This window comes from Pelodiscus sinensis, chromosome 10, assembly GCF_049634645.1.
Source record: "Pelodiscus sinensis isolate JC-2024 chromosome 10, ASM4963464v1, whole genome shotgun sequence".
Taxonomy (NCBI): domain Eukaryota; kingdom Metazoa; phylum Chordata; order Testudines; family Trionychidae; genus Pelodiscus; species Pelodiscus sinensis.
In genome coordinates this window covers 789,571-801,054 of record NC_134720.1, presented here as the reverse complement: position 1 = coordinate 801,054, position 11,484 = coordinate 789,571, and the positions used below count along the sequence as shown (strand labels likewise).

The 11,484-nt window shown below is 65.2% G+C and overlaps 1 protein-coding gene across 1 annotated transcript; it reads right to left on the bottom strand.

Annotated features, from left to right (window-relative positions):
* Nucleotides 1-1,503: 1,503 nt before the first annotated feature.
* SRPRB (SRP receptor subunit beta) lies at nt 1,504-10,446 on the bottom strand. Its single transcript, XM_075937216.1, has 8 exons — nt 10,287-10,446; nt 8,300-8,394; nt 7,660-7,737; nt 6,775-6,857; nt 5,640-5,776; nt 4,930-4,984; nt 2,070-3,540; nt 1,504-2,012 (listed from the first exon to the last, which is right to left on the bottom strand). The coding sequence occupies exons 1-7, from the start codon at nt 10,390-10,392 to the stop codon at nt 3,327-3,329; spliced, it is 768 nt and encodes a 255-aa protein (XP_075793331.1). The 5' UTR covers nt 10,393-10,446; the 3' UTR covers nt 1,504-2,012; nt 2,070-3,326.
* Between the last annotated feature and the right edge of the window lie 1,038 nt (nt 10,447-11,484).

Below are 11,484 nucleotides of genomic sequence, written 5' to 3'. Positions count from 1 at the left end.
GTGGAGCCAAGCCTTTAGCACAGGTGAGGAGGCTTGGGCCTTGGGTGATGCTCACTCATCACTCCACCGCCACCTGCTGGCTGGACAGTGTCAGTACGGCCCTTAGCTAACATTTCTGATCCTTTTCCTTTAGGGCAACCCCCCGCCTTGTCACCCAGGAGCCGGGATGGGCCCCTCTGGGTCCGTTTGCCCGTGTCGCTGTGGCAAGGCTGAGCTGGCCAGAGCCAGGGGAGGCTGCCCCCCCCAATGCCCTCCCTGCCTGCAGGTTCTATGCAGGGACCGGGGCTTTCGCAGTCTTGCTCAGCCAGGTGCGGCCACGGACAAACTAGGGAGTCAGCCGGTCGCCCCAGGCTTAAGGCAGGTTGAAACTTGCCCCTCAACGCTGGAGACAACGTGGCTTTAGCCCCTCTCTCCTTTCTGCCAATAACTGTGCGGTTTTCACTAAGGCAGGAACTCAACACTGCCCCTGCCCTGGCCGCGCCCGGTCACCAAGCGACCGATGAGCACGGAGGGGCTGGGGTACCCGTGGCTCACACCTCACACAGCAAGCAGCCTCTGGCTCTGTGCGGGTGGCGCCGTTCTGCACAGGCTGGGAGCTGAGGGGGTTACACCCTCGCCCGCCGAGCCCCTACCCAACACTGCTGGGGTTTGGCCTGGGACCCTGACCCCCTGCTCAGCTGGGCTCCAGGCCAGGCTGCGAGAAAGGCGCCCGGGGGTTTCACAGGCCGGACACAGGCAGGATGCAAAGCAGGGGCCGTGCGCGTGAACCAAACTCCCGCAGAGCCGCCAGGCCAAAGCAGGCCCCAGGGGCTCTGGCCCAGCGAACGAGGGCCAAGGAGCCATTTGGGTCCCCCTGCCCAAGGCTGTTCCAACCGCTAGTTGCCAGCAGAGGTTCCCAACCGGCTTCCTGGGGCTCCTCAGCACCCTAGAAAGTGGGGGGGAGGGGGAGCCCAGAGCCTCTGGCCCAAAACGTTGGAAATGGCTCCGTTAATCCAAGTGCACCGAGGGGCTGGCACAGCACAGCTGAGCCACGCGCAGATCTCGGTCTGGTCCCTCCCGCGCAGCAGCCAGTCCACGCACACGGGCAGGTCCGCCCCTCTGCTGACACAGGCAGCCAGGTCACCAGCCAGGCCTGCGAGCCCGCCAGCCAGACGCGCCGACGTGCGCAGCCCTCAACACGCACAAGCTGGGGGCCTCTTCGCGGGCCCCGGCTCTTGGTCCTGCTCCCCGACGCCTCGCGGCAGTAGGTGCCGTGGGGGGGCGATTTCTGCCATGCCCGCCCGGTGTTCTCATTGGGCACAGGGCCCACAGGGAGAACTGGGGGGGGGGGGTTAGTATTGCCCACCCAGCAAGCCCTTCCCCCACCTTCTAACCGTGCCAGGTGGTTTTCATTCCACCCTTCCCTGCCCGCCGCCCCCCCGCTCCCGGTGGTCCAGATCCACTTGCGCCCCCCACCGGCCAGCAGTGCAAATTACTTACATCAGACACTCAGGAGACACAACGTTTAGCCAAACTTCTTTATTTCAGTAACACACGTAACGAGAATAATTTCACGGCAAGCGCAGGCTCCTAGGCCCTTGGTCCTGGGCGCTGGGGCTCAGCTGCCTCCAGCCAAGAGAGGCCCCGGTAGCAAAGGGTCACAGCGCACAAGCTCTTTATTCCTTGCTGCAGCATCGCGGGCCCAGCGGCAGAGCAGAGCGCGCCCAGGCTGACCCGATTCAGAGCGCGACAGGCAAGCCGGGGCTGCAGCAACACCTGAAACTGAGGCGAGCAAAAGCGCTTGGCTAGCGAGTCCCTGGGCATCCCTCCGTCTGCAGCCTGCGCTACACCCGAGCAGCCCCGGAAGGAGTCCCCCAAAGCGGAGCCGGAAGGCCTGTATTCCCCTCAACGCAGCGGAGCGCATGTGGACGCAGGCCGTGCCCTTTGGCACCAGCCAGGCTGAGGGGCCGCGTGCGCGGCACGGCCACAAGGGACCCACGCAAGAGCGGGCGAGGGAAGCACGTGTGCCAGGCCTAGCTGTGAGGGGCACGTGTGCCAGGCCCAACGTTCACCTGGGGAATTCTTCCAGCCTAGCTGTGAGGGGCAAGGTCTCGACCGAGCGAGCTGCTGGGCTGCAGGTAGCCCCAAGCCCCTCCCCAAGAAACCCAGCAACGGCACTGCTGAGCGGGTACAGCACGGGGGCCGGGCCGGGGCACGGCAGGACAGGCCCGCTGGGAACGGAGAAACCCACCAGAAAGGCCAGCAAGAGGGCGCAGCGGCTCCTCGGCCAGCACTGCCGCCGACAGTTCGCCACGTGCACACGGCCCTTCCCCTGCACGCTTGCTTGCGGGCGCTCCCCAGGCCAGCGACGGCACGGCCCAGACCCGAGGGCGAGCTCACAGCAGGCTGCGACAGGACAACGCGCTAACGCACAGCGAGGGCCCACCCGAGCCAGCCCCGCGCTACCGGGAACACGCCCGACACGAGCTGGGAAACTCGCGCTGCTTTCCCCTTGGTCAGCAAGTACCTGCCGCAGGAACACCTGGCTCGGAATGGCTGCTCCCCCCTCTGTGGGCAGGCGGGGGAGCCCAGGCCCACGGGGAGCCTCAGGAACCAGCCACGCAGAACCCGGGGCACATCCGCACGGAGAGGCGCCCCCAAAGCAGGCTGCAGCGCTGAGCGGGGTCACTCAGGCCACGGGGAGCACTGCTGCTCCAGATACTGCTCCAGGCGGGAGGGGCACATTACAAACCAGGGCACTGGGGTGGAGAAGCCACGTGCCCGCACGCATGAGCGCCCCCCGCAGAAACCAAGCGGCCCAGTGCCCGGACTGGAGCCAACCGGCTCAGCAGCCCCATCTACACAGGAGTCCAGCCCCAGCAACGCACGGCTGAAAACGTGGCCCGTGGGATCTGGCGGGGGCCGTTCTGCAAGGGCAGGCAGGCCAGGGAGTACCAGGCGGGCCACGGCCCCAGGAAGGCGCGGGCCGTTCTGGAGCAGGCAGGGCTCTCCAGGCAGCCTGCGCAGTCGGCCAGTGGCGCCGCAGAGCTGGCGCGGTGACGGTGGCCGCGTCCCAGCGAGGACAGGGCGGGGAAGGGCTCCGGCTGCGAGCAGGGCCGAGGCGCCAAGCAAAGCAGGAGCAGCTGCAGCGTCCGATCCTGAGATCGCCCTGCCAGCCACACAACCCCACGTGGCGGCTGCCTCCGCCCTACGCACCCTGCAGCTGTTCACAGGTGGATGAACCCCCGCCCCGCACGGGGAGCGCTTTCCACAGCCCGGTTACCCAGCGGCGCCAGACGTCCCGTGTCCATCGCCCGTTCGCCCCTCTGCTGCTCCCGCCCCCGCTCTCAGGCCACCCTGGCCAGCCACTTCTCCACGTCCTCGAGATCAGCACTGCCGTCCTCCGCCTTGCCCCGGGCGCTGCACTCCGCCAGCTCCACGGGCATGGGCAGCTGCGAGAAGCCGAACTCCTTGCCCTTCTTCCCCAGCGGAGCGGTGCCCCCCGAGGCCGAGCCGTCCAAGATGCTGGGCGCGGCCGAGCGGGTCACTCGCAGCGTGTTGCTGTTGCGCAGGGGAGAGAGCAGAGACCCCTGTGAGCGCGCCGACAAGCCTTCCTCTCCGGCCCTGCGACCAGGCACTCGGCCCCGAGCCCCGGGAAGAAGGAAGCCCCCGGTTCGCCCGCGGCAGGGACAGCGTGTGCCGAGCACCAAGCTGCTCTGCTGCTCGTGCAGCCTCCCCCGGGCCCCGAAAGCCCGACAAGGCGGCTACTGGCTACGCTCCTGCCCAGGCTGGCAGGGCCAAGAGCTCTCCGGGAAGAGCTGTGCAACGAAGCGCTGGGCTCTGGCCAGTCCCTAGCTGTCAGGTCCCCCCGAAGCAGCAGGGAGATTTCGTGGAGGAGCTCGTGACACCTGCCACGAGGGAGGAGGAGAGAAGAGGGCTGATTCCCTCGCACGACTGTCACGTCGCACGACCCCTCCAAGGCCAGTGAGAGACGGGAAGTGAACTCAGGCTAGTGAGCCGGAGGCTGCCCCCGCGGGGATTCTGGGTGACGTTTCGATTTGCAGCGCCCCCAGTTCCTGGAACTCCCCCGTCCGGGGGGGCGCAGCATGGTCTGGTGAGGGCCCTTCCCCTGCGGGCGGCCAGAAAGCGACTGTTACCCTCCCGGGGATGGAAAATCCCCTCTGCCCGGAGAAGCGGTGTCACCGGTTAACCGACTAAGGGAGGAGGGGCGCTCCAGCCCTCACCCAGCTCTCCCTCCCCTCCCGGGACCGCACGCTCCCGCTCTGTGTCCTGCGGCCTGAGCATCCCAGCCCCAGACCGGAGGGGTGGGAGGAATGGTCCGGAGGCGCTCCCCTGGCCTGGCTCAGACACGAGGATCCATGGCCCCTTCCAGCCTTGGAGCGTGTGAACGCACCGTGAGCGGAAAGGGGTGTGGTGGGGGAGGGGGCGGTCAGTCAGCTGGTCCTGCAGCCTCCTGCCGGGGCTCTCAGCGCAAACCCAGCCCCGAACCCGACTCCCGGGGCCTGGACTGACCGTACCGCCCAGGCTCCGCTAGAAACCAGGGGCCCCCCGCCTGCCCCGGCCAAGGCATCGGAGCGGCTGATTTAACCCTCAGCAGCCGAGCGCACACAGAGCTTCCCTCTGCCCCTCGAACGCGGGAAGAGCAGGTCTGGATTTACAGCCAGGAGCAGCTGCATTTCCGTCCTCCCCGACGTGCTCGGAGCTCGCTGGAACCCCGCCGAGCTCCGGCCGTGTGCTCAGGAACCTGCGCGCACCCCACTCCCTGCAGCAGCGCACCCCTCCGGAAGTCACCGGCCAGCGCCCCCGTTTTCCTAGCTCAGGTATTGCTCCGGTCTGCACCGTGCAACGGCCGTGCACGCACAAGAGAGGGTCCGAGGGGGGATCCCGGCGGCGGAACGGAGACGCCCAACGAACGCCGCCCACACTTACAGCTCTTTCTCCAGCTGCTGCTGAATCAGCTTCGCCGACTTCGCCATTGTGACATCTAGGGGGGAAAAAGCCGTGTAAAAAACTGCACCTGCAACAGCAGCATTATCTTCCGGCGCTGCGGGGCAGCGGCTCCGTGGGGCTGAGCGCTTGGCGCAAGCCCCAAGGCTGGAAGGGTAGCACCCTGAGCTCCCGCCAGGGCCACGGGCGGACTAAGACAGGCCAGAGCTAGAGCCACAGCAAAGCCCCTTCGGGGGGCTGTAGCTGCCTCGGGAGATTCACGCCGGAAGCTCGTTCGAATGTCACAGGAAACGGACCATGCCCAGGCGCCCTGCGCAGTTCCCACGCTAGAGCTCCCTGCCGGAGGGGCCGCGGGCGCCTGCCAGGTGGAGACAGCTCTCTGCCGCGTCACTAGCGCTCCAAGGGCCTCGTTCCCGAGGCGACGCTGCAGCTCCCAGCAGGGACGTTAAAACTGGTAACCGGTTAAACGACAGCGCTGCAGCGAGTACGTGGCAGCTTTGGCCTCGCTGCCCAGCCCTGCCACGCCGCAGCCATGGGATGCCGGGCCCCCAGCAGACTTGACTGGCAAGGGCAGGCTGACCGGTTAACATCCCTATTCACAGGGCTCCGGTCTCACGGGGCTTGCAGGTTCAGGAAGCCGGATCCGCACTCTGGCCACACGTGGCCGTCGCTCCCCAATTAGAGGCCAGTACCTTGCTTGTTGCAGGCGATCAGCAGTGGCGGCGCGTTTCTCAGCAGGGTGCAGTCTGTCAGGACCTGGTACAGGAACTCCGCCACGTCCTTCACCTCCCGCTGGAACGCCACGCTGTCCACGACGAACACGATCGCTCTGCGGAACAGGGAGCCCACGCGCTAGCGCCCTGCGGCCGAGACCTCCTCCCTGGAGGGACGGTCACGCGTGGCGTTAGCAGGGGCCAAGCCTCCGCACAGAGCTCTGGCCAGGGTCACTACGGACGCTCCCCAGCAGCACATTTCTGTGCCGGCAGCACCGGTCAGGGTGACAATTACCAGCACGTCTCCCACTGGGACTGAGCGCCAGGGCGAGAACAGCTTTCAGCAGGGCTCCTGGCCTGACCTCACCGGCACGATCCGCTGTAAAACGCACGAGGCGCCCCAAGGAGCAGAGTGCACCAGGCTGGGGTGCGGAGAGCCCCCCAGAGCTCAGCAGTGCCCTCCCCCCCCAATCTCTGTGGTTCCACTTTGCTGGTGCTGTCAGAAAGCTAATGTCCAAAACCCAGCCAGGAGCTGCCCCCCGGGGCGAGTCCCCGAACTCAAAGCTGCCCCCTTCCGCAGATGTCTGGAATCTGCTGAACCAAATGCAATTCTGCCAGGTCCCGCCTGCACAACGGGGCGCACAGTAAGCTGTGCAAGGCTGATCAGCGCCCACTGTGGGGAGGAGGGGCTGCAGGAAAGGCAAGGCTCTGCACGAGCACCTGGCCGATTCAGTGCCCTAGGCAAGTTTCTGACCCCCTGTTCAGCGTGCTGGATAGCCCCCCCCCCCCGCCTTGCTTGCTCATCACATGAAGTAACCCCTGCCACGTGCAGACAGAGGTGAGCAGAAGCCTCCTTCGATTGCCCCCAGAAATACACGCCGCAGTGCCAGCCTGCCCCCAGCGGGCACAGCCGAGCAGGCCCGGCGCGGAACGGCGAAGGAAACGGACGAGGCTGCACGTTCCTTTTTGGACTCGTTACACTTGTCTGGTGCTCCAGACGCGCTCAGTTCCCTCCCTCCTCGCTCCCCAGCCCAGCCTGCACGTCGGAATTTGGCTTCTTTCCTTTCGCAGACTGAAGCATCCACACCCCGTGCCCGGTCCTTTGGCCACTCACCTGGCCGCAGCTTTGAACTTCTCCAAGAACTGAAGCCGCAAGCTCTCATGCCCTGGGAGGTCAATCAGCGTCACGCTGGAGCCCTGGACAGGAACCAGAAGCAGTAACAGACCCACCAATATTTAACCCACAGACCCGCGCAGGCACGCCGGGCAGGGTAATCAAGCCATGCTGCCAGCCATGGCCAATCTACAGAGCAAGGACTGCGCACAAGTCCTGCAGCAGCCAGGCCCAGGATCTGCCACTTATTGGACAGGCAGGCTGGCAGTTTCTACAACAGCCCCAATCAAAGCGTGGGGGTCTTTTGCCACCGCATTACTCTGTGGTCTTTAAATCTGCAGGACCCATCCATAAAGTAGCATTCTGCAGGACGGATAAATAATTAACTCCCTAATTTGTAATTCAATTATTTAAGCATACAGCTTCCTTAATTTAAATCTTTTAAAAATTACATTTGACATTGCGGCAACCTACAGCAAGGCCTAATCGTTTGAAATAAATGCAAAAAAACTACTCACAAATCTGTACTTTCTAGGCTGAGCCACTTTGAAGAGAGGAGCCAAAAAAGCCAAAGACAAACAGGGAAGAAATGAAACCTCCTACAAACCTTCAGTGCCTGCCCTTCCCTCTTGGAATTGTCCAAACCTCTCTAGGGAGAGTCTACCCAGCTCAGACTAACCAAGTGACGTTTTAGGCAGACTAGTTCCAGTTTAGACAAAGCTGGAGGAGATGACACCAAATCAGATTTACAGCTTCAGTCTAACTGTGCGGAGGCCTGCACTTCCGCATGCAGAAGCAGGGTGTATTTGTTGTACATGCTACAGCCACCAATTCACAACCAAGCTTGGTGAGTTTTACGCAGAATCTAAACCAGTGCCTGCTTACCTTGTCGTTACTGACTTTGTAAACAGCAGAGCTGTCAGTTATGGAGGTCTGGGTGTTTCGGTAATTGCCCGTTAACAGCTATAAAAATAAAAACAAGGCGAAGAAAAATCAATTCTATTTCCAAGCGTCAGAGAAAATGTTTTCTCTACTTAATGAAATCTAAGAGCTCAGCAAAAGGATGGGCCGTCTGGTTCAGGAAATGGTAAACTGACAGGAGGTTCCTGGACAGAGAGAAGTCAAAAAAGGGCAAAAAGAGGAGGCTTTTGGAACATGAGGAAAGATTAAGATTAAGACTGCACCAAGATCCCCTTCCCAACCTGCCCTCAGTCTTCTGTGCAGTCCTTGTGCGCAGGCAGGCTTGCGGGTCTGCAGCTAGAGAGGCCTTCCTCGTAAAAACCTGCCCTTAATCAATGGCGTGGCCAGTAACCGACTCACTAACGCCCAGCAAAACGGAGCTATTCACTGCAAGGTGTTAGTGTCCGCGGTGCCATGGAGCAGAACCTACTGTCCCTGAAAGTTTGACTGTCAAGCAAGGGCTCCCCTTCCGCACACGTGCCACAGAACCGTTTAAACCGGCCTGAGAAGAGCCTCAGCCCCCAGCTCAGCAGTGGCAATGCCAACCCCCCCGGACCGTACTTACGCGGACAAACAGCAGCGTTTTCCCTGAGTCGCAAAGGCCTATCAGAAGCACCCCCCTCCGGCTGCTCTTCCTGCCCTGGATGAATTTCCAAAGCACTGTGGAGAGAGGGGAGTTCAAGACACAGCACAGGGCCAAGTGTGAATCTGTACAAACCAACCCTGGCCCTGCAATGCTGCATCAGCGGAAGCATTAGTCTAGGCTTTCGACACAGCTCTGAGGTCTTATCCCTTTCACCTAACCCTGCTGTGGGTGTTCTGGAGGCACCGGCGCAGGTCAGCTGGCTTGGAGTTCTGTACTAACCCCGTGTGGTACGGCCTATTCCAGAGGAACAATCCACTGAGTCCACGTGAAATACCACTTGATTCAATTGTGCAGGTCCCACCCTTGTTTCCTAACTCTCTCTAGTAAAAACAGCTCATGCTAACTTTTCTGCATTGCTATGTAGCCACATCTCCCTGAAAACTAGGGATGTCAAATTCCATGTAATGGATCAAACCCGCCCACACTGGTTAACTGGAACCGGTAAGGGCGAGTTACCAGTTAACCGCTCACATCCCTACTGAAATCTCATGGACCACACTGGGAAAGTCCACTGCAACAGAGCCACGATGACCAGACTGCGAGGCTGTGGCAGGCGGCCCACCAGGGCCCAAGCCACCCACGGTAAGAGCCTCCCTGTAGCGCCCGCACTTGGCCCCAACCCCCCGCCCCGAGCTCCCTCCTGCACCCAAACTCCATGTCAGACAGCGGCAGGGCAGACTAGCATGGGGGGGGCTATAGTGCCAGGGGCAGGTTGGAGTCCCGGAGGAGGAAGGGCGGGATCCCAGGGGGTCAGGTCCGGGGGGTAGGCTGGGGTCCCGTGTGCCAGTCCAGGGTGCCCAGGGGGGCAGGTTGCAGTTCTGGGGAGGCAGGCCGGGGGAGTCCCGGGGGGGGACCAGTTGGGGGGGGGCCGGTTGGGTCCCGGGGGGGGCGGGCCGTTGGGGGGCGGGGCAGGCCGGGGTGGGGGCGGTTGGGTCCCGGGGGGGGTAGGCCGGGGGGGGCCGGTTGGGTCCCGGGGGGGGTAGGCCGGGGGGGGCCGGTTGGGCCCCGGGGGGGGGGTAGGCCGGGGGGGGCCGGTTGGGTCCCGGGGGGGGTAGGCCGGGGGGGGCCGGTTGGGCCCCGGGGGGGGCAGGCCGGGGGGGGCCGGTTGGGCCCCGGGGGGGGCAGGCCGGGGGGGGCCGGTTGGGTCCCGGGGGGGGGCAGGCCGGGGGGGGCCGGTTGGGCCCCGGGGGGGGGCAGGCCGGGGGGGGCCGGTTGGGCCCCGGGGGGGGGCAGGCCGGGGGGGGCCGGTTGGGCCCCGGGGGGGGGCAGGCCGGGGGGGGCCGGTTGGGCCCCGGGGGGGGGTAGGCCGGGGGGGGCCGGTTGGGCCCCGGGGGGGGGTAGGCCGGGGGGGGCCGGTTGGGCCCCGGGGGGGGGTAGGCCGGGGGGGGCCGGTTGGGTCCCGGGGGGGGGTAGGCCGGGGGGGGCCGGTTGGGCCCCGGGGCAGGCCGGGGGGGGGGGGCCGGTTGGGCCCCGGGGGGGGGTAGGCCGGGGGGGGCCGGTTGGGCCCCGGGGGGGGTAGGCCGGGGGGGGCCGGTTGGGCCCCGGGGGGGGCAGGCCGGGGGGGGCCGGTTGGGCCCCGGGGGGGGGTAGGCCGGGGGGGGCCGGTTGGGCCCCGGGGGGGGTAGGCCGGGGGGGGCCGGTTGGGCCCCGGGGGGGGCAGGCCGGGGGGGGCCGGTTGGGCCCCGGGGGGGGCAGGCCGGGGGGGGCCGGTTGGGCCCCGGGGGGGGCAGGCCGGGGGGGGCCGGTTGGGCCCCGGGGGGGGTAGGCCGGGGGGGGCCGGTTGGGCCCCGGGGGGGGGTAGGCCGGGGGGGGCCGGTTGGGCCCCGGGGCAGGCCGGGGGGGGGGGGGGCCGGTTGGGCCCCGGGGGGTCTGGCCGGGGGGGTCCCGGGGCCCAGCGGCGACTCACGCAGGCTCAGCGCTACGAGCAGCAGCGCGAGCAGCAGCGGGAGCAGGGGCAGGGCCGGGTCCGGGCCGGGCTCCAGGCCGCCGCGCCGCTCGCCCCCCGCCGCCATGCCCGGCCGCTCGCCCGCAGCCACGTGTCCCCGCGCCGCGCCGGTGCATCATGGGAAGCGCAGTTCCCCGTCCGCCCCGCGCCGCAAGGCCTGTCGGGAGTTGTAGTTCCCTGTGCCAGGAGGGCGGGGCCAGGCCGGGGGCTGTGGGCGGAGCTATTGGTGCGCCTGCGCGCTGGTGTCTGAGCGGGGGGGGGGCGGCGCGGTCCGGCTGGGGCTGCGGGGAGACGCTGGGCGCAGGGGGCCGGACCGTGGAACCACAAAAACCGCCCCCCCCGGAACGAAACCCCCGTGGGGAGGGGGGCAGAGTTGTTGAGCAAAGAACAAAAACCAGACCCGGGACTTGCACCCGGCCCGGGGTCAGACACGGGGTCAGGGGTCAGGGGTCCGGTATTTGGGGTCAGGGGTCCAGGGTCAGGGGTCTGGTATTTGGGGTCAGGGGTCCAGGGTCAGGGGTCTGGTATTTGGGGTCAGGGGTCCAGGGTCAGGGGTCTGGTATTTGGGGTCAGGGGTCCAGGGTCAGGGGTCCGGTATTTGGGGTCTGGGATTTTCTGATTTTTTTACCGGACAGGAGGGGCAAACACTGGACTGTCCAGGTCCATACCAGACACCTGGCCACCCTGTTTGAGTGTGAGTCAGGCTTTGGCACAGATTGAGTGTGTGGCAGTGTGTATGTGTGACAGTGACACAGAGCGTGTGTGCGACAATGACACAGAGAGTGTGTGTGGCAGTGTGTATGTGCAACAGTGACACAAAGCGTGTGTGGCAGTGTGTATGTGTGACAGTGACACCGAGAGCGTGTGTGGCAGTGTGTATGTGTGACAGTGACACCGAGAGCGTGTGTGGCAGTGTGTATGTGCGACAGTGACAGAGAGCGTGTGTGGCAGTGTGTATGTGTGACAGTGACACCGAGAGCGTGTGTGGCAGTGTGTATGTGTGACAGTGACAGAGAGCGTGTGTGGCAGTGTGTATGTGCGACAGTGACAGAGAGCGTGTGTGGCAGTGTGTATGTGTGACAGTGACACAGAGCATGTGTGTGCTGGCTAAGTTCAGAGAAGTCACCCCCATGTGTCTAAGGGAAATCTGTCCTTTGAT